This window comes from Cottoperca gobio, chromosome 11, assembly GCF_900634415.1.
Source record: "Cottoperca gobio chromosome 11, fCotGob3.1, whole genome shotgun sequence".
NCBI lineage: Eukaryota > Metazoa > Chordata > Actinopteri > Perciformes > Bovichtidae > Cottoperca > Cottoperca gobio.
Genome location: NC_041365.1, coordinates 13,858,555 through 13,881,570, shown reverse-complemented (window position 1 = coordinate 13,881,570; position 23,016 = coordinate 13,858,555). Strand labels below are relative to the sequence as shown.

The window sequence follows — 23,016 nt, the reverse complement described above, 5'->3', positions numbered from 1 at the left end:
TCTGGCCCTGGTAGGAAGAAAGAAGAGAGACAATTAATGAGTGACAGAGAGACTGTATTTTGACAGGAGAGGTTGGGTGTAGTGAGGATTTCAGCACCAGCGTGGTGGACAGCTCCCAGCCTGCTGCTCACTGCTGGAAATGTTTCTCAATTCGTGTTTCCAAAGTTTTTTTCTTATTATTTACAAGGTGGATATACTAAATACAGAATGTGAACTGAGAAAAACACAGCCTTAATAAAACTGGCAGATTAGATAGAAAAGCTGTTTGTAAATAACCTTCGTTCTACCAATTCAAAATATTTGTGTTGCAAAATTAATTGGAAACAGTGTTTCTTTTCAGTTTTCTTTATAAAAAAAATTATAATCAAAACATCTTCTTCCAACAGCTTCTTCCTTCCCTCTGTTCTAACCTTGTTTCCTATCCCCTCTACTCCTTCCTACTTTCTTCCTCCATACATATCTTTACTCGCACTTCCTTAATTCCTCTCCTCCTCTTTTCCTATTTCCTCTCTTCTCCCTTCTTCCTCCTTCCTTCATCATTTCTCCTCTCACCTATTTTCACCCTACTTTTTCACCCTTCTCCACTTTCTCATGTATTCCTTTCTACTTCTCTTCTCCTAACTCCTTCCTTACAAGCATCCACAGGAGGACATCTACTTTGTCTCCCCACCTTCCCTCACTCCTTATTCCCCACATCATTACCTCTGACTGTTTGTTCCTAAGCACCACTGCTCCATTCATCTGTAATTCATTACATCGCCTCTGCTCCTGGATTCTCCCAGCACACACAGAGTTAGTTAGCGGTTGGTGCGACCTGGGAATTGTGGTTTTAGTCTCAGGGCTTAAACTACAAAGACAACCTCATCCCAGCCCATTTGTTGTCAGCTATCTCAGCAAACACAGGCATGGTTCAGTGCGTGTGTGTGTGTGTGTGTGTGTGTGTGTGCGTGTGCGTGTGCGTGTGCGTGTGCGTGTGCGTGTGTGTGTGTGCGTGTGCGTGTGTGTGTTCACAAGCTCTAAAAAACTTGGTGCTCTGACCCATCACAGCAGTTCTTGTCCTCCAAACCCACATTTTCTTCGGCTTCCGTCTGTCTGAAGTTTTAAAGCCACAGTTCAAGAAACAAACAAGAGTATTAATATGACAAAACACTTGCAGTGCAAAAGCAATGCAGGTAGATGCACATGTGTGTGTTTACACCCCTTTCATTTTATTATTAATTGTTCTTCCTTTATCTTTCTTTTTCTTTCTGTTTCTTCCAGTTTTTCTTTTTGTCTGTTAGTTTGGAATAATTGTTTCAGATTTTCCTGGTCATGAATTGAAAAAATTCAAATTAAACAGATGCGTTATCCATCCGAAGCCCAACATGTACAATGTGTTGGATGAACAACGACACATTTCGTTTTGCTGTTCTTTAATTTGCAGCATGAAAACTTGAAACACATTTTTCCCTCAATGTCACTGCTTCTGTAATTACTTCTCTTTGTCTTTGTAGGGCAGCACAGTGTTGTGCATTTCAGAGAAGTAATGAACAACTGGCATGCCAAAATATTCATTCAATTCAAACAAAGCAACCACATCCATAGTGCCCTGCAGTAAGTCTGAAAGTCTTTCTACTATGTATGTTTTAGTGAAGACAGGCAATGTGAAAGCCCACAGGGTGAGACAGTTATCCGAGTCCTGCAGGTACTCAGCTCTGTCTCCTCTGCTCTAAGTGGAGGATGGATTTGTGTGTTTTGACTCAGCAGCTCTGAGCGTCTGACTGCCTCTCATGTTGAGCCTGACATTTCCAGCACTAAGACTTGGTGCTTATTTACACGAGCCAAGCACAAATCACCTTTGTCTTATTCAGAGGATGTGACTTTCCGAGGCGCTGACGTTTCTCGAAATGTCGGACGTCTTTGCGGTGACGACCTTCGTGTTTGACTTTGCAGACAGGAGAACGTCACGGCAGTCTTTCCTCCTTCGTTCTGAACTCTTACAGCAGGTCAAATTATAAAACTCTGTATGTTCCGCTGCAGTTTTGATATATTGTGTTGAGTTGTCGGCCCTGTTTTAAAATGCATGTGTTGCTGAAAAGGTTGCACTGTCTGCGACCCAGCACAAACACAAATACCCTTCTTGTGACATCAAATATTTATAACTTATCCGCATGTATTGAGACTTTTACATGGTCCTTGGTTTGAGGTCATACCAGAATGCTCAAATATTTCTCAGTTTTATCAACACAATTATCAAACACACTATGCAACAGAAAGAAAGTTCTTGCTTCCTAAATCAAAGACAAGTGTGATACAGAAAACAGACACACATATAGAGTCAGCCATTGCCGTTGCATATTGTTCAAGAAAATATTCAAGATCGGTTCAAAATTGAAGATCTCCAAACAATTCAGGATCTATAATTGAATTGTGTGTGTGTGTGTGTGTGTGTGTGTGTGTGTGTGTGTGTGTGTGTGTGTGTGTGTGTGTGTGCGTGTGCGTGTGTGTGTGAATTACAGTGTAAGAAACTAAATGTAAACCGGGGTGAGTAGAAAGTACAAATCCTCCTTGGCAGAGAATCTTATTTTAAAACCGTATTTTCTTGGAATCATATGCCTGAAAGCACAGGATGGATCAATATGCAATTGAAGGTCATTCAGACATGGGTTTATATTTATTATGAATGACTATTTATTTGAATGATAAAGAAAAAAGCACTGAATTATTGAGGAATTGTTTGATTTGTAATTTTGTGTTTGGCGTAATGATGAAGGATGATTGAGAGGATGATCATGTTGGCTTGTATCATGCGGCTATACTGTGCATTGTATATGTTTGCTTGTGTGAAAGAAGAGCCAACTCTCATGCTAGTGCTAAAGGGAATCCCAATAAATACATTTAATTAAATTAAAGTCTGTGATCAGGCTTCCTCTGAGTCTTCTTTGTGTTTTTGCAAATGCACGCTTTTCTTCATGTGATTTGTTGGCCTTTATGGTCACAAGTGCACGTGTGAGTATTTGACAACTCATACTTCACGTGTCTGCAGCTTCTTTTTAATTTGGTGGGTTCACCTGGGGCGAGGGGTGTTTTACCATATCAAATGTTTGTAACTTGTGACTCATGTCTGAGTGAGCGAATCCTCTCTGAGAACGCTGAATCTTCTCTGCAGCGTCTCGCTTGAGTGATGAGGTCACTCTTCACTCTCTTCCTGCCTGACAGCAACTTTCTTTTTGCTTCTTATCTGTTTCGCTTCCGATCTTGTCTTCTGAGTTAATTTTGTTCTCGGCTGTTCTCTTATCGGCTTTTGCTCCACTCTTTCTCAGCCTCATAAACAACATTTTAGAAATTACTGAACCTCCTTCAACATCCTGTTTTGAATGTCAGTTATTTGCATTAAAACATGAGCATCATTTAAACCGTTAAATGTTTTTAAATCGGTAAATGTAAAAGAAAAGTTGCCAACCACCGTATATATCTGTTTTACATACTTATCTTTATCTTTTTTAAGGTAAACACTTCACATCCTGGACAAATTTGCAACTGAAATGACATGATGTTGTAGGATAATAGCGGGTAAAGAAACACTTCCATAATTTGTGTTAAGTGTAATATTCATATAATATAATAATAAACTGTATATTTATAGCAAAATTCACCAATACGTTAATTTAAAGAAAAGCAATGATTACTGTAATAAATTAGTTAAATACATTTGAAAAAATGAGATGGTAAAACACATTAAGAGAAAGCAATGTAAAGAGTTTGTTTAAAAGTTTCTTCGGATGTAAAGTTGCATTAATCCTTAAAACCTTAAGAAAGTATTTTTTCTTTAAAAGACGTTCAGCTTCTTTAGCACATTATCAGGTAAGTGTGTAGGTCAGATATTCTTTATAATTATTAAATTAACAACACAAAACACTGCAAGAGCCAAAGAAATGTGCAAACACAGCACAGCTTAAGCAAACAGTATTGACAACATATTGACACCTTTCCTTTTTTTGGGCGCATGTGTTGCCAAATGTAAAGCTTGTACATTATGCTCTTAAAATGTATGTGTCAGTATTCCCATAAATCGTGTCTGCTCACAGCACCGCAGACGATTTATATCTTATGAATTTATATGAAGCCCAAGGCATGCTTTATTGATCTGTATTCACATGGTTGCACTGTGGCTGCAGGTGAAGTGAACTGCATGCGGCCTGGCTTCATAAATAAATGTAAACAGGTCCAACATGTCATTTCACTTATACTGTTGAGTATGTTAAGTTCATATGAAAATATGTTGATTGGACACATATGTCGGATAATAATTTACAATTTTGTGGGGACGCTGCTTGTTTTTGCTCAGTCCAACCTTAGACCTCAGCAGAGCAGCATGTTGGGTCTGTGCTTACAGTTTTTGATTAGCAGTCCATAATGTTCCACGCCTTGTTCACTTTCACAGGCCGCAGCGTGGTGAATGTGACCTCCATTTTGACTCGATGGATGAGACTTTGTGTGTGTGTGAGAGAGAGAGTGATTGGGGCTGTTTCTCAGTGTGTCAACAGCTGAAATGATGCGTGGCAGAGGCAAGCGTTTCTGCCACCTAGTGAGTGTCAAACTGCACTGCATGTTACCTGGAAGCCTGACAAAGCTGCTCCGGCCTGCTGGACACCAGCGGGAGTGCATCATATGATCACCAGAGACACTTGGGCTGTGGCCACGGCCAAAAGCATCGTCTTTGTTTAAAATGTGCAAAACCTAAAGCACTCGGAACATTTTATGGACACACCAGACTCTATTCATAATGTGGCCTAATTCTCTATGCTTAGCATTACTGCAGGCCATTTGCAAAAGTATATCACACAGTATAGTCTTATTTCTATTTTGTGTTTTCTTTCTGTCTCTGGATTATACGCTGATTGAACAAGATGCTTCTGGCAGAAGAGGGTTGATTACTGATTATTGCCTTCATTCAGAACTAACTCTCTGGGTGAAGGCATTCATAAACAAAATACTCATATACCACAGTATTTCAAAAGGAAAATATTTGAGTCATATTCTGTCATTCTTGAGCCAGCATTATTCCCATTCAGTGTACTTTATCAGTAAATACTCTTTCTTCTTTCCTCTCTGTATAATGTTTCATTTTCTGTTGGGGTCCAACTCATTGAATTCCATTCAGTCTGATTATATTTTCTTAGATGATTCACCTGCCGTTGTTATTCAAATCCTCCCTCTCCTCCTTTTGTTTTGTTCTGTTCCACATGAAGAACGTTTTCCCATCCTGAAGATAGACTGAATATTTTGAGATGTTTTTCTCCTCGTTAATGATGATATGCTGATGAAGGTCTTCATCCCGTACTTCTTTTTGTTGCCTCATGGCCTTGTTCTCTACCTTCATTACATTATGGTTTTATTTCTGTTGAATGTTGCTCTTAAACGGACTGTTTTTCATCTGAAAACCTTCTTGAATTCCCATAATTTCTCAAATTAGAAATTAGTCACTTGCTTTGTCTTTTCAATTCCACTTTTTGTGTGAGCCAAATCCGTTCTCTGTCTTTCAGTCCTTTAATTGTACTGGCACTCCGTGCATTTTGTACAAGGTTTCTACTGAAGTCTCTTCATGTGTTAAGAAAAACATCTTGAAACCTCAGGATTGGTATGAAGAGCTGTTCAATGCTTTGATAGTTTCAACATAAAAATGGTTCATTTCTTCCAAGGTTGTTCTCCTCTTCTCCTCCCAGTGGATCTCCTCTCCTCTCGTCTTTCATCTCGTCTCCTGTCCAATATTACATACATATTTAACAGCATGAGTCAATGAAAGTCAAGAAAGATTTCAATCAGAGGGTCCTCACTCTTCGTTTTCCTACCTCTCTGATCTGCTTCTGTATATTTTAAGATTAAATCAATCTTTGTCCTCCCCTCACCTCTTCTTTCTCACATATTGGCATGTTTTTCTTTTTGAGTTCATCCACCTCTCTTATCCCTAAAAAAATACACTGAATACTTTCCTCCTCTCCATCCACTCTTTTTGTCTATTCATTCAAATGCAACACATTTATAAATGCTCCTCTTCAGCATGCAGGCTGAGCCCACATCTGATCAGTACCATTGTTTTCTTTGTCTTCACAGATGAGTTCGTTCAGCACGAGGGCTCTGACGCTGCTCTCGTCAGTCTTCGGAGCCTGCGGTTTGCTGTTGGTGGGTGTTGCCGTGTCAACAGACTACTGGCTGCTGATGGAGGAGGGAATCGTCCTGCAGCAGAACCAGACCACCGAGGTCAAGATGGCGCTGCACTCCGGCCTCTGGAGGGTCTGCTTCGTGGCCGGTTGGTATCGATTTCATGTCACTATCTGCTCATGATGTTGAGCTGTGTTGGTTTTATCTTCCTTCTGTAAATAATAATTTAAGGCCATTATTTGGCTTGCGGAAATTTTTGTATTTCATATTTTGTATATATAGAAATTAAATCTTACTCACCAGAAAATTATCTTTGCAGGATAAACCTCTGAAAGAGTATGTAGACTAAAATGTGCCATTTTCACAATGATCCCAGTGTTTGAACTTATCCACTTTCATACCGTCGAAACTTCAATCTGCAATCAAGTCCTTTTGTCACAGTGTGACTGTCTATACCTGTTTGCCTCCAGGAGACACAATTGGAACCTGTTTCAACGCACGTCGGCAATTTGTAGAACAATGAATGGACATGTGGCATGAATTGAATTCATTTATAACCCCTGACCCTAACATCACATACAATGTTGGCTGATTTACAGCAAAATATTATGTTTAAACTTAATTTTTTACATTTTCAGTCGCGAGGACATAAACAACTAGAATGAAACTAGAATGGAAGAACGCAGACCTCCACAAAGGCCAATGGTGCAGTCACATGATCTGTTGATGCTCCCATTGCTACAGTTGGGAAGTTTGTTCTTCCGACTTCGGTGTGTTCATGAGCTTTAAGTCGTAATGTAGACACAACATGGACGCTACAAAGAAGATGTGTTGTATTAACAAAGAAGATGTGTTGTATTTTATTGCTCAGAACGTTTTAAACAACACGTTGATATCTATTTCCAAGTTGTTGTTCCGACTTGTGGGGGCGTGAATTTTACCCGTCTGGAACATATTTTATCCGATTATTCCAACACCACATGAATGCAACACAAATGCCCTATCTCGCAATCTTGTCACACACATATAAGCACACGCACACACACACAGCAAGGATGGACACCACAGATACAAATAACTGTCCTTATTGCTGTAGCTGTTTCGGGTCATGATGGTGTGACTCTGGGGAGGCGGCCATGTTTGTGTTTCCCTGTTGTCTGACGCCTGGTACAAAAGGTCAGAGGAGGAAAACGCTGGTGGCATTTAAAATGGCTGTGTGTGTGTGTGTGTGTGTGTGTATGTGTGTGTGTGTGTGTGTGTGTGTGTGTGTGTGTGTGTGTGTGTGTGTGTGCGTGTGTGTGTGTGTGTGTGTGTGTGTGTGTGTGTGTGTGTGTGTGAATGACAAAGATGGGAAAATAAATCTTGTTTGTCTCTGTACATGTATGCATCATTTTGTTGACAAATGTAGTGCAGATGTCTGTTTTGTGTGTGTGTGTGTGTGTGTGTGTGTGTGTGTGTGTGTGTGTGTGTGTGTGTGTGTGTGTGTGTGTGTGTTTGTCCCCTCTCTCAGCCTACATGTTGATGTTAATTGTCGTGTCTGTATTCAGCTCCTCTCTCTCACAGCTCAGACCTTGTTTTCTCCTGAACCCCGTGACCTCCATCTGTCTCTGCCTCTAATTCACTTTTTCTCTCACATGCATTGTCTGCGTTCTTGTTTCCATCTTTTCATTATCTCTTTTGGGGATCCTCTCTCACCTCTATTTTCATTTGTCCTTGTGAAATCTCTTTATTTGTCTCTGCCACCTCTCAGTATCTGCCCTTTATCCGTGTTTCTTAACTTCTGTTTTCGGTTGGTTTGTTCATTCTGGGTTTATTTCCATATACAAATATTTCCATATTGTTTGTGACCCAAAGAAAATCTAAATGCCTCCCACTCAACCACCCACTCAGCTCTCTCCTTTCCTCTCTTCATTCTTTCTTTCTCAAACTGTTTACTTTTCTCTCTCTCTCTCTCTCAGGACCAGAGAAGGGAAGATGTGTGGCGGCAGAGTATTTCACCGAGCCAGAAATAGAGATCACGACAGAAAATACAGCCAACATACTCAGTAAGTCACATCCCCACACACACATTATTAGATCAATTGACATAGTTGTACTACTGTCATTCCCATCATTACTTTTAAAAATATTAAAAAAATTAGGCTTAGAGAACATATTTCCTGTATATGTTGTGTACCTGTAATTTAACTAACCTTACTAAACTTAATCACCAGCGGTCCATCTAAGACAGTCTTTCTCAAAGAGTGGTCCACGGAACGCTAGTGGTCCGTGAGCGACCGCTAGTGTAAGTTTAAAGTGTTTCTCAAACTGTTTAAAAAATACTAGCATAGATTAGAGTGTAGCATAGATGTAGTCTAGCTACGTAGGTTCGTTTTGCGATCTTACGTCATAAATGATCTGCACACAGGGTCAGTTAAAAGAAAATTAAATCAAAGATCTGACGCCACAGTGAAGGTGCATCGTCCTGATGCAGGTGATTCAGCAGCTACAAGTGGTTCAGCTACAGCCACAAGTGATTTTGTGTGCATTACTGAGTCCCAGGAGAGCGGTTCGCCGTCCAACCACCACCCGGCTGAAAGCTGTGAAACTCGGCTTGAACGCGGAAAGTCCAGCGCTAAAGTGAAGAGAAGATATCAAATCTGGATTCTTTTGGACAGGAGATTAATCCACACTGTGTTTTGTGCTACGAGTCGTTTTGAGAGTAAACACAAGGATTACATTGGGAAACCTTCAGGATCTTTTGAGAGAACGAGATGAATTTAAGAAACACATGACGGAGGCGCCCTCAGTTTGCATTTTGCGTATCTCTCAGTAGCAAACGATCTTGCTGTGGGTAAGTTGCGGCTCTGTACGGACATAAACTCAGTAATAAATGTAGTCTACGTTTCATATGATGTGTAACATCTATCAATAGGCCTATTTACCATTTGCATATGAACAAAATGCTTGTAGAATGCGTAGTTGTATTTTTATTAGGGCTGTCAAGCGATTAAAAAAATGTATCTAATTAATTACAAGCTTTGTGATTAATTAATCTAAATTAATCGCATATATCAATATTTTCTGTGAGAAGCATTTCAAAATATTCAAATGGATAGGACTGCCACATCCGAAGCGTCCACCTCAACCATGAAGGGGAGGGAGGCGTCGGGTAAGGTAAGGATGGGGGCGGAGGAAAATCTCACCTTCAGATCCTGGAAGGCCCGCTCTGCCACTGGAGACCACTTAAAGGGGCCAGATTTCTTCTTGGTGAGATCGGTCATGGGGGCGGCAACAGCACTGAAGTTCCTGATAAACTTCCTATAAAAATTGGCAAAGCCAATGAACCGTTGTACCTCCTTGACCGAAGAGGGTTGGGGCCAATCCCGGACAACTTGAGTCTTCTTGGGGTCCATGCTGAGACTCCCTTTGGACAGGATGAAGCCCAAAAAGGACACCTCGGAGACATGGAATTCACACTTCTCAGGTTTGACAAAGAGGTGGCTTTCCAACAGGCGCTGGAGGACGACTCTGACATGATGGACATGTTCATGGAGGGACTTGGAGAAAATCAAAATGTCATCCAAATAAACAAAGACAAAACGGTTCAACGTCTCTCTCAATACCTCGTTGATGAGTGCCTGGAACACTGCCGGGGCGTTGGTTAAGCCAAACGGCATCACTAAGTACTCGTAGTGGCCCGTTGGTGTGTTGAACGCCGTCTTCCACTCGTCACCCTCCCTGACCCGGACCAAGTGGTAGGCGTTACGGAGGTCCAATTTGGTGAAGACGGTTGCCCCTTGGAGGAGTTCAAAAGCGGTGGTCATTAAAGGCAAGGGGTAACGGTTCCTCACCGTGATCTTGTTTAACCCTCTGTAATCTATGCATGGCCTGAGGCCGCCGTCTTTCTTCCCAACAAAAAAGAATCCGGCACCAGCAGGGGAGGACGAGGGGCGAATGATCCCAGCAGTAAGGGAGTCCTTGATATAATCCTCCATAGCTTGGGTCTCGGCGGGTGACAGGGAGAAGATCCTACCTCGTGTAGGGAAAGAGCCTGGAAGGAGATCAATGGCACAGTCAAAGGGCCTATGAGGGGGCAGGGAAGTGGCCCTCCTCTTGCTAAATACCTCAGCTAGGTCGTGGTACTCTGAGGGGACTCGGGACAACTCGAGAGAGCTAGGAAGCTTAGGGGCTGGAGGCACAGCCCTAGTGAGGAGACAGGAGGACTTGCAATTGGGACCCCACTCAACCACAGTTCTTGAAGACCAATTGATGTGAGGGCTGTGGTGAGATAACCAGGGGAACCCTAGCACAACAGGGAACTCGGGAGAATGAATAAGATTAAACTGAATCTTTTCGTGATGATTGCCAAAAATAGACAAGACAACAGGAGAGGAAATATGAGTCACAGTACCCTGTCCCAAGGGCCTACCATCCAAGGCGGTCACTGAGAGTGGATGGTCCAGCCTGGAGATGGGCAGGTGAAAGGCCCTGGCAAGGGTGAGATCCAAGAAATTCCCTGCAGCGCCAGAGTCAATGAGGGCCTGAAGAGGATGATGTTGATTCCCCCAGGAGATGGTGACCGGGAGCTGCAGGCACGAAGTCGAGGCTGAGGAAGTAAGGGTCGCACCCGTCACAGTTCTCCCTCTCGTGGACGGGGCTGGGCTTCCCGCAAGCTCGGGACATGAGGAACGAAAGTGGTTAGGACCTCCACAATAGAGGCAGCGTCTCTCCCTCATCCTCCGGTTCCGTTCTGCCTGGGACAGGCGAGTACCGCCAAGCTGCATCGGCTCCTCATGACAAGGTGGGTTACTCTGAGGTTCCCGAGGCCACTGAAGCGGAACGGAGGTTGAAGCTATGACTCCGGAACTGCGGCGACTGTCCGTTTGTCGTTCACGACGTTCACGGCAGTCCTTGTGGTTACCCTCATACCTCTCGGGAGCAGGGAGCCGTGGTTCAGACGGAAGCGGACCACGGGCACCCGTGGAGCTGGACTGCTGAACTGCTGGCGTCAGTGGAGAAGATGGAGGTGATGGTAGACCCTGTGTCCTTGCGTCCGGCAGACGAGCAAGTAGATCCACAAGGGACTGTTGGAGGTTCTGCAGAACCCCTTGCTGGTGGGACAAGAGAGCCTCGTGACGAAGCACTGTAGCATCATGGCTTAGAACTGCAGCGTAGAGTTGAGAAAGAATAGTTAAGAAAGAAGACTGAGGTTCTTTATGTCTAAAACCATCTTCTGTAAAGAGCTATTTAAAGAAATACACAAAGAAACACCAAATGGACGAGGTCTATTTCTTTTACTCGCAATCTGTCTTCTACCTGCCGACAGGACAACACAGGAGCGACCAGGTGTCATCTGGCCCATGTCTCCACCTGCAGAGTAGAACTATCCAGAATAATTAATATAGAACCTGCGTTGCTACCCAGTGGAAATGTATCTCAAAATGTGATGATCTTTGGACTTAAGTAATGGATTTAGACAATGATTCTGCTTCTTAAGCTAAATAAACCAAATAGAAACCCACTGAATTATTGGAACAAAGCTGAAATGAGAGCAGCCTGTCGCAGGTCGTGAAAAGTTAACATTTTGGATACATGTTTTTCTCAGGACAGCATTGATATGTGTATATGTATATGTATATGAACACTGAAGATACAGAAAACATAGCATTCTGTTGTGCCGGTCGCTGAAACAGTTTCCGACAGTAACAAACACAATTTGTTTGATTCAAGCTTATTTTCACTACCCCACTACAGAACCTGGGAAGAACCATATGAATTTTAAGAACCCTGTGATTTTTTGTTTTCTTTTGGTCGAACAGTAAATGAATGTCGAGAGCTCGCCCATTTTCCCCAAGGAGCTATTTGGTCTCTGAGCTGTTTTAATGATTTAAGATGTTGACACTGTGAACTGGCTTCAAAGTGCTCTGCCCACCGCAGTTTGCTCTGTCTTTTTGAAGTAAAGCACACACTGTTGTTGGAGACACCGGGGGGAAGACATTTGGTCCGTTTAATGCTAGATAAATGTCCTCAGGTAGATGCACAAGTCATAACACTGGAGGAGCACTGTGGGAGAGGTTCCTGAATAAATCATACACTGCATCGCTCAACATAACCCTGTGACTGAGCTCCTGCATAACCTCTGGTTATGAGTATGCGCTGGAAATGTATACGAATGTGGACATGTCATGGTTGTGAAAAGGTTCCCTCTATACCTTTCACATGCCCAGATTTCTTACAGTAATCACTGTCATCAGGCCTTCTGGCCCTAGTTGGGCACAGGGTGGAGCCATAAATGTGTTGATTTATTTCTAAGTGAATCCATTAGAAATAAATGAAATAGGTGAACCAGGTTGATGTGCTTGTCTGTGCAGTGGTTTCTAATTGTGATTTTTCATTTTTCTTACTATTGTCATTGTGGTATTTGGCAATCTCGGTTGAAGATGGAGGGGAAGGCCCAGCAGTCTTTACCTCTTCTTGTGTGTGACCAGAACATGTCAAAGGGGGGAGCATACAATGTATCCAAGGGGAAGAGTTTAATAATAGTTAGTCACTTTGAAACATTGTTCGCATTCAGATGTTTGCTATGTTTCTGTTAGGATCAGGTTTCAGTGGGAATTTCCCTCACTGGTTTACCTAACCCCCATGCAGTGGTTTAGTCCAATTAGGTAACCCCCATGCAGTGGTTTAGTCCAATTAGGTAGGGGTCAGGTGGGGTATATGAAGCCACTTAGGAGTTGACTGCAGGAGAGCAGCTTGCTGTGAGATTTCAGCACATTTTTAAAGCGTAGTTGCTCTTTGTTAATGCTCTCTGGACTTTTGTTCTTCTCCTCAGTTTCATTGTGATTTTCAGTTAACAAAACCACTGCCCTCCAAGTGCCATACAGCCACACTAAAATCTGTTATTTATGTGGAATTACTACCAGTAATGCTACAATGGTTATGATTTGCCAGGAAAACACTCAGGATGTTTCAGCATCTCAAAATTATTGTTCTATTAACCTGAAATGCCCTTAACCTTCAAACACAACACATGCTAGAATCTCTTTGTAGGTTCATGACTAGAATCATAAGACAAGGAAGGTTAATTTCTTCACCCAAGCATGCTATAAAGCTATCACTCAGCAGCAGACCATTTACTACTAGATAATATGTTATGTTATGCATCACGATGTGGCGTACAAACCAAACATGTTGCAGCTAATGTGTCTGACTCTCAAGCTGCACTTATCAATATGCTCATGTTAACAATTGATCAAATTACTATATGTGTAAAGTGAAAAGTGTGAACCCACAGAGAATTATCACCTGACTCTGCAGTTCCTCTTAGCTCTAAGGAACATTCTAAACACTCTAAAACTCTAAAAATGGCTGACTAAGCAAGTGACTTGCTGCTTAACACAGTGGAACATTTAACATGCAAACATTTCACTCAGGAGTTGGTGGACACCAAAACAGAGCTAAAAGAAGAGTGAACATTGGACTTCATAGGTTGACTAGACGCAGGATAAATAATTGATAATGTTGCTCCATGTCTGCTGGATGTGTGAATATGCAGCTGTTTGCTAACGCATTTGATGATAATACGTGTTTACAGCTTGTTCCACTTCCCCCGAGTGACCAAGACTCTGCAGTTTGGAGAAGGCACCAAACCATCTAATATGTACAATAACAAGTCTTTTTTCGTGTACAAAGTAATTACAAATTACAAAGGTTAAAACTGCCAAATGTGGAATTACCAGCCAATGATCTCACTGTAGCAGTGAAAGATGACTTCCTGTGATATACACTGTGCAGTCTACCACACAAAATAACCATCTTAATGCCCTTTTAAAAATTAAAAGGAAATGAAAGGAAATGTTTCTTCCTCGTTACTTGGTTGTTTTAGCACAAAGATAACTCAAAAACATTGTAACACATCAAGGTTTCACATTTTTTTATATGTTTGCTGCATTCTGTCACAAAGACTTTTTAAAGGGGGAAAATCTTCCAATGAAACTGTTGAAATGAAAACACATGCCTGAATAACACTTTTAACTTCTCGTATCTTCTCCCACAATCCTCCAGAAATGGTTCGAACTGCCACTCCCTTCCCCATGGTCTCGCTGCTCTTCGTCTTCACCGCCTTCGTCATCAGCAACATTGGACACATCCGACCGCAGCGCACCATCCTCGCCTTTGTTTCCGGAATATTCTTCATACTGTCAGGTACTGTGCACACGGATGGAACATGTACATGCAAAAGGTTGAAGTCATAAAAGATACAGCGAGTCTTGTTCATACAGTGGAATTGTTCTCTGTTCATACAAACCTTATTTTAGAGCAAGGAAACACAGAACACAAATGTTACACTCGGGTGAAACAACTACTCTAGGCTTTTCTTGTCACGGTTTGTTTCAATATTTTCCAATTATTCTGCTGTTTCTTGTACTCATTGCAAAGCAGTCTGGGAGACAAACCTCAGCACACAGCGGCCGTAGACTCTGTGGATGGAAGCTCTGTGGAGAACAGACACACTTTCTAGGAATACAAAATGTGACTTGCTCAGTGTATTTATGCCAAAAGTAAACTCAAGTGAGCTCCATCCAACTAATGGAACAGATGCACCTCCTGTGAGGAATATATTTCTGTCTTTTGGCCAATCTTCCACCAGCTGTTCTTAAAGTTTTATGATCAAGTGATTAAACTCTTTTCTTACCTTGCTTTAAATTGCAGGCTTTACAGTTTGGCATTGAATCTCGTTCCATTACTACAGATAATACGGCTTTACGAACAGCATTGTATCAGAGATTTAAGAATGGCTGAGCTAGCAGTTTCTGGTATTACTTTTTGACCGCCCCGTCCTCTGACGGTTTGTTGCCTTGTTAAAAAGGTATTTTTCTGTTACTCTCTGCAAACAGCTTTGTTTTTGCTGTTTGTCCTTGAACAACAGAAACAGTTGTTGCACATGTTACACTACCACAATATATACTATGTGTATGAGTGTTCAGCACCTTTGTCAAAGAGTCAAGCAGTAATCCTACTGTAATGCAATGAAATGTCATTTAATCAGTGCAAAGTGCGAAAAAAGGAGGTTTGTGGTCTAAACACTGTCAGTGTCAGTAGATTCAAAAAGTAAGCATTAATAGGTCTCATTAACTTAATGGTTTGTAGTTCAAGACATTTAGCAACATTAAGGTGAAAAAAGGCTTCGACTTAGACTGAAAACACTTTGCATCAGCAGATACTTTAACATAATATTTAGAAGGATGAAAGAATATATACTGTCTCATTCCCAGTTCCTTTTTCAATTAATCTGGACATAAAAAAAAGGATGAAATGGACTTTTTCAGTTTTTAACATGAGTGCAACATTCCCCTAACCAAATTGTGATACGTCAATTTGTGGGATGTAGAACAAAAACTCTGCTTTGTGCTTTGTGCATCCAACCCAACCTCCTCTTCATCACTTCTATGTAATATATGGAGTTAGACTTTCTTGATTTGAAAAACCCCTGCAGGCAATATGTTTAAAATCAAATTAATATATACTGTAAATGTATATTTTGTTGGAGTATTGCTGCCGAATCTTTGAGAAGGCCACAGGATTGCAGTTTATCAAGCAAAAAGGCCGATGTATGGTGTAAGACTTGTGTGAAAGCGTCAAACTCACCTGTCTGATTAAATACAATGTTAAAACGTAACAGGTGGGGAAGAGAAGCTAGCTTGTTAAAAGTCCAAATTCTTCAAGGTTAATGAAAAAGAAAGACAGCTCAGTGAATGGAAGAATCAGTCTGCAGCTCTCATTTCCTTTCCCCAGTTGACAGCTTGTCAGACCTTACCTTGTTCTTGCTGCTGGCTGAACAGTGAATGGGATTTAATTCCAAATAATTGCTCTCTGCTGAAGAAGCTGCAGGGCAACAGTGATTTGATGTTTCGCTGCAGGCTTTTGGAAAAAAGTTAAAAGTTAAACCAAAAAGTCAGGAAGGCGACTTTGTTGTAATTTGACATTTCACTCAGAAAGTTGGTAATGAGGAGGTTGGTTTCCTTCAGGACGACACCTCTTTGGTCTGAGCCAAAAATCTCACATAATCTCTCTGCAGTAAGTGGACTGGACACCAACCTTTAGTGCAGTCAAAGTCTATTCCAGCCACGTAGCTGAGAGTCTCAAGTGCTGAATGCAAAGTTACTGGATGAAATGTTTGATCACACTTATTCCTTTTATAGACCCTCTTGGCAGTCTATATAAAACACACTCACCTTCCAGTGTGTTCAATTCATCAACATGACATAATATGGTCATAAGTAAAGTAAACCAGAAGAGTGGAGGCTGTTATAGCAACATAGTACTAATGCCCATTGTTTTGGAATGACATGTATATAGATATAATGTTTATGTATCCACATACTTTCGGCGACAGAGTTTATCTTGTCCCAACAACTCCCAGGTGAGTTTGCTGGAAAGAGGACTTTATTTTGAGTTTCAACTCATTGGACAGGAAGGAGTTTAGGAGTGATTTGCACTTAAACATGCACCAAAGGAGAATTAAAGGCACTCTGTGGTGTTTTTAACAACCACTAGCGCAGTGGATCAATGTTTTTGTGACAGGTCCCCATTTAGTTTTTATCTCACGGACACGCACAAGGAAGCACGTTCATGAGTACGCCAGTGGCACAATGTATTAATGCCAATGGTTTCTACTAAACAATAGCCTTTGCCATAATAGTGCCAAGAAACAGAGTAACAACTGATGACGTTCGTTCGGCCTCAACAATACACACAAGTGAAAAGTTACTGCAGTAAAAATTGGCATGATTTTAAATTACATGAATTCAGGTTTACCACAGCTACTGTTAAGTAAGAAGTAAACTATTAACAGCCACCTTTCAAGCCTACAGGGGGCGAGTGTTTGATTTTAGTATCGCCTTCACTCTCACTGTCAGAATCGATCGACCACAGAACTCCATCAGTTCACTAAAAGCTTCAAAATGTGATTTCAATCTTTTCATGACAAATTATATATATGTTTTCAAAAATAAAACTGGTCACTAACACTGTCAAATAAACAAGTTACTAAAGCTTCACTACATAAAGCTATGTGCATTTTTTTTTACTGGCCTGATGTCCCTCAAATTAAGTACAAAAACCAACAAGGAGACATTGTCTCTCAGAGCAGAGTTTGCCTGTAATCCATCTTCCTGTTTCACCCAGGATTAACATTTAACTAGTCCAATCTTCTAGTGAGCTTTCTGTTTCATTTGTATCAGAGTCCTGTTGGGCAGGAGAGTCAGTGAAGCCAACATGGTGACATCACTTCCTTGTGTCCCTCCGGGACAGCAGGGTGACGTTTCTGGTCGGTTACCTCGAGTGCAAGGTCGAGCGTTCAGCTGATGAAGCGCTTGTTGGGATTTTTCCGACCTCTCTCTCTTTTTCTGAGCTGACAGGATGACATCACCTTCCTATTTTAGCCCTCTAGTTTTGCATGAGTGAGCTTTACCTCACAGATGCTAGCTGAGCATGGTGGACTGCTGACTGGACACATGGACAGACGTGACAACCATGATGTCATGGGAATCTCACTGAGCCCAGATGGAGAAAATACATGCATACATATACATATACAAACTCAAATATATATATATATATATACACAGATCTGTACATACAACAGATATATGTGTCCAGATAAAGCAGCTGAAAAAGCACTTTGTTCACCAAAGTAGAAAAGAAAAATAATGATTTATTTATTTGTATTATATATTTTAGTTTATATATTCCATCGGTGTTCATTATATTATTTTATCAATTGTGAAAAATTGTAAAAAACATTGATTTCAAATGTAATATTACGCTTTTAAATACATTTTAAATGTGCTATGTGCTATATGCTATGTATATATAATTTATTTTATTAATTTAAAAGGACAAAATTAAAATTAGTATTAGTATTTACGTTTTAAAAGCTTATTGAAGATGAGAAAAAAAATGTTCCTAGTCTGAGAAAAGTTACACATTTGACAACAAAAAAAACTATTTTGGCAACAGAATCTTACAAAGATGTGAGAACATATTCTTATTTTTATTCTCTAAAAAGTATAAAACATTTCTGGTATTATTTAAGTAATTTCAACATCTAACAATTGCTGAGCACTTTTTGTGAGGAATAGAAAAACGTTTGTCAGAAATAGTCCAAAGCACAAAGAAAGAATTAAGCTCAGAAATCGATGGTTGCCATGTTCACCTCTGAAAGAGCAAGATGACAACGCTCCAGCTGGATTTCTATTCCTTACTTGTGTTTTTGCCATAAAAGAGAATGTTTTTCAAAGTCAGCACTGCAATTATTTCACACACAGCAGGGGAGTCAGAAAAAAATACAGCAATCAGTGATATTTCAGAATGATTTTGCAGCAAAAACGTTTTTTCTCTGTCTGCGTGTGTGTATGTTTGACATGAAAACTGCCCATCAGTCACAGCGCAGCCTGAGGTTACAACATGGTGGCTGTGGACCAACTGTTATTTTCACATTTCTCCTGTCTGTCCTTCCTCCAGAAACTTCTCTCCTCCAATTCTTTCCCTTTGTATTCCCCTCTCTGGAGATTTTCCCCTCTCTCTCTCCCTTTGTGAACAGTGAGTGTGCACGTTCATACACATGTGTTGCCAAGACAGCTGAGATGATCATTCAGTCACAACACTGCCATCTCATGGCCCAACAGGAGAATTACAACTTGCAGTCTCATTTTCTCTTCCCTTTTCACAATCAAATCTACAAGTTTGACTTGTTCTCAGTTTTTAGAATAATACAAGCGACTGATAACATTGAATTTCAGTTTTAATAAAATATGGATGAATGTTTCCAATATATCTGATGTCAATCGACAGGCTGATGACACAATGAAAATGTTTTATATACAATTATCATAATTATTATCATAATTACATGTAGTACAAGATACAGTTTTAAAAGGACAAATATAATATAAATGATGTGTGTACACAATGCATTGACTTTTGACATTTCAAACAAAAGGCAATTAAAGAAAATAAGTATTTAATGTTTCCTGGTGGTTAATGATGGAGAGGCTGCGAGCAGTCACTTCTTTGTCCTTTGTTATTCCAGAATATTAAATCACATCACATCCTGTGCAAATTATTACATTTTTTCCAGAAAATCTGAAATCTTTTTTTAACCGAATATCTGCCGAATCACTTCCGTGTTTTCCAACACATCGTATCGTCTGGATAAAAAGTAGTGAAACAGAATTGTTTCCATGTTAAAACATCATCAAGTATTACCGTAATCGCAGCCTCAGTGTTTCATCTACGTTCTGCCTGGTTCCCTCCAGGAGCCTTAACTTATGATTGTTCACTTATTCCCAACAAATCTCCTGCGTGCCTCTTTAAGGTGTATGTGTCTCCTGCTTTGATTAGTCCCATTTTACACAGCTGCGACTCCAAACAATCTCACTGTTGAGCAGGTATTAGTAATAAGGACCAGATGGTGCTCTGCTAATCTGTTTCCAGATAAGGATTCTCTGTTTGTTATAACGGCACTTTTTAGTTGTAGATGATGCTCGACTGCAGGCAGATCGTGGAGTATTAAGATGTCATGTCTAAAGGCATGATACAAACTGCAGTTTATGTATCTGAACAGTATCATCCAAACTTTATTTCTCCTAGAGCCCCAGAAACAAGATAATTACTCTATGCTGAAATACTATACCATATATATGCCGCTATATTTGTTAATTAGTTTGTGATTATTTTATAAAACCCACTTTTCTATGAGAATATGTTGCACTTTGTTCAAAGGTTTTCAGACTGATTTGTGCCTCTTTAAGAGGAAAAGGTCCCTGATTTGATGCAAGTTGCATTAACTTAGTTTAAGACTAGTCTTGGCCTTATACTGGTCTTAGATTACCAGACTTAATTACACTGGTCTAACCTATATGTTGGAGAAATATTAAGAAAGTTAGTCACCTCTCCCCCTGGCTTAAACCTGTCTCATGCTTCTTGCGGTCAGCGCTGTGTGGACGGCGCACACATTCCCCGCAAACCTCTGGTCGTTCATACTGATTGCGGTCGGAGCGGCTCCAGGAATGTATCTCTTCTCTTCTGTAGTCTTGCTTTGTTGTCGTAGACTACTCCACTTTTTAAAAACTGGTTGACAGCTGCCAATCATTGCAACACGGTCTGTGCGACCCTGTCCACGTTGTTACTAAATCTTGGAGGTGCATGGCTCGGCACCCAGTCCTTCCCAGACCCTCAGCAACCCACAGTTGCTCAGGCCGCACGTGCACCATAGAACTGTCCGCACCGCGCAAACTGCAAGAAGGGTGGAACAGGTTTAAACCTGAGGTGAGAGCTTCTCACATACCAGATTTCAGACTTTTTTATGCAGTGTATTGCTCCAGCAGAATGTTGAGCCGCCCTTTTTTCTCTTCTGTGAAGTGTTTTATTTCACCCATAATGCATTGCATGACAGGCTATCTAAGTCACCTCTCTTTGCCGCACAGCTGATATGGAACAGATGTACTTTTTCAGATTGCCCATACTTTAAAATAAACTTTTAATATGGGTCATATTTAAGTGAGATTTATGTTTCAACATGATCTTTTAGCTCCAATTGCATATTGCTCCCAGCATTGATTTATTGTTGTGAGCTCAATATTACCCCATGATTCTATTTGGCTCATCACAACACTAGCCTGGTTCCAGACCAGTTGTGTACGTGGGATTCACAATAGAGACGTTTACTTCCTTCAGCGACTATATACCTACCTATATTCAATATAGTGGCTGAAAAATGGCTTCATAAATGGTGGCAAATCAATGACATTGATGCAGCTGTACAGATTGTTAGAAATTGATTTACAGGAGTAACAACTCTTAAAAACAACATTTCTTTATTCGTCATGAAAAATGTTAACTTAAAAGGAAACAAATACCATGCAGTCATTTTGTCGCTTTAGTTATTGTTGTATGTTGTATCTCTGCAGCCCTGATATGTAGCTACATCTTTTAGGAGGAGCACATCAGCTCTGCACAGCCACAGAGCCTCTGCGACACCCTGACGCCAAAGCCTAAACCCAGCTTAACATATTTTCAAATGAAAGTCCATGTTGGCTAGAGTTTATTTACTTCATCCCTGATAACTTAGTGTCGTATGATAACGTATCAGTGATATGTTTTGAGAGAGAAAAGGCTGTAAGGTGATTTTTACAGGGAAGCATCTTTGCTGTGTTTAGTGTGTCAGAGTTTCACTGCTGGAGGATTTTGGAGGTCAGCTGCAGTGGTTAGTCTGTCGACAGGGGAGGATGCACTGATACACTCCTAGTGTGTGTGTGTGTGTGTGTGTGTGTGTGTGTGTGTGTGTGTGTGTGTGTGTGTGTGTGTGTGTGTGTGTGTGTGTTTGTGTGTTTGTGTGTGTGTGTGTGTGTGTGTGTGTGTGCGTTGGACTGTCCTTGTTTATCTCTGTCACAGCCTGTTGTTTGGGTTTTTTCAGCCTATTTACAGTACAACGAGGACACGTTATCATTAGTTTTTCCAGCTACAGAGCACACACACAAATACAAAGAGACTAAAGGCCCATTCAAATGGGATTAGTATTACAGGGTAACAAGGGTAATGCAACATTAGCCTCGCACCTCCTGGTTTTCTAGTTATTCAGTTTGTAGAGCTGTTGTGAGGGATGGAACAAACTAAAATCATTGTATGTCATAATCTCTCATCCTCTTCTGCCTCAATCGGTTGATCTGGTCTGGCATCTCTAGTGATCTTATCGTTTTTTTTCTTTAGCATTAAACCTCTTTTGCTCTGGAAAATGCACCTGAGACACACTTTTACTGAAAACACTTTCAATCTACATTCCACCTTGTTCAGTTCAACCTACAGTTCAGTTGTAACTACAGTGATTTTTTATTAAACGTGTCTGCATTCATTTCTCTTTCGCCTCCAGGAGGTTGCGAAGACAGATATCTGGCTGTTAGCTTACACTTAAATGAGATGTATAAACAAGTACACAGTGATACTTACCACATATTCTGTTTGGCTTGCAAAGAAAGACAAAATGACGTCCAAAAAACTAAATCTGTTGAAACGGCAATATCATCTCCTGTAAACTTGGTATTAACTTGTCAAAGCAGGAAAAGCACAGGTGTAAATTATAACATTAACAATGGCTCATTAAGTGTCCCAGTAAGAAATGTCAGTGAGTGAGCATGCACAGTACCAGATCCCTGGCTGTCATTAATGTTATGTGCTGTGCTTTCCTGCTTTGAAAGGTCAAACTGTCTGCTGTTAAAAGGGTTGATGGTGACCAAGTTTCATGGCAAACTACTTCTTTATCCACCTGCTCAGTGTTTTCCAAACTTTCATAGTTTGCCAAAATATTGCTGAAAAGACCTCTTATGTTTCAGTCCTCACACACGACTCTGCTAGAGTTAAGCAAGAGATCATTTATACAGGGTAGGTGAAGAGGATATTAGTAATGCTTTGAATTAGTCTTGGTTGGGATGATAGCTGGTTACCTGCTGGCTGTAATACGAGTGAGAATGTCAGTAGCTAGCCGCAACCTCAGGGTTTGAAAAGTGAATTCAATGAGGAAGTGCCTTAAACTTGCATTCTTTTTAATGGCCAGCAGAGGGCGACTCCGCTGATTGTAAAAATAAGTCTGATTGTATAGAAGTCTATGAGTAAATTATTTATTTCCTCAGTAAACATAATGAGTTTATGGTCTCGTCTCATGGCTAGTTTCAAGTTTCAAGTTAATTTAGTAACTGATGGTCCCATTTAGCAGAAAAGGGTGTGGCTACCTCGTGATTGACAGGTCGCTGCCACTGTATTGTCCGGTCTGGGTGTTGTCCTTGTTTTCATCTTAGAACTTTAACCCTTTCACAGTGTGTTTTCCCTTCATGAAAG

At 40.8% G+C, this 23,016-nt stretch overlaps 1 protein-coding gene across 1 annotated transcript in view; it reads left to right on the top strand.

Moving 5' to 3' along the window:
• Nucleotides 1-23,016, top strand: part of LOC115015805 (voltage-dependent calcium channel gamma-7 subunit-like) — a 34,817-nt gene that overhangs the window by 7,291 nt on the left and 4,510 nt on the right. Inside the window, exons 2-4 of the mRNA XM_029443373.1 lie at nt 6,094-6,289; nt 8,100-8,186; nt 14,188-14,328. Coding sequence (XP_029299233.1) covers nt 6,094-6,289; nt 8,100-8,186; nt 14,188-14,328 — 424 coding nt within the window. The remainder of the gene's footprint in view (nt 1-6,093; nt 6,290-8,099; nt 8,187-14,187; nt 14,329-23,016) is intronic.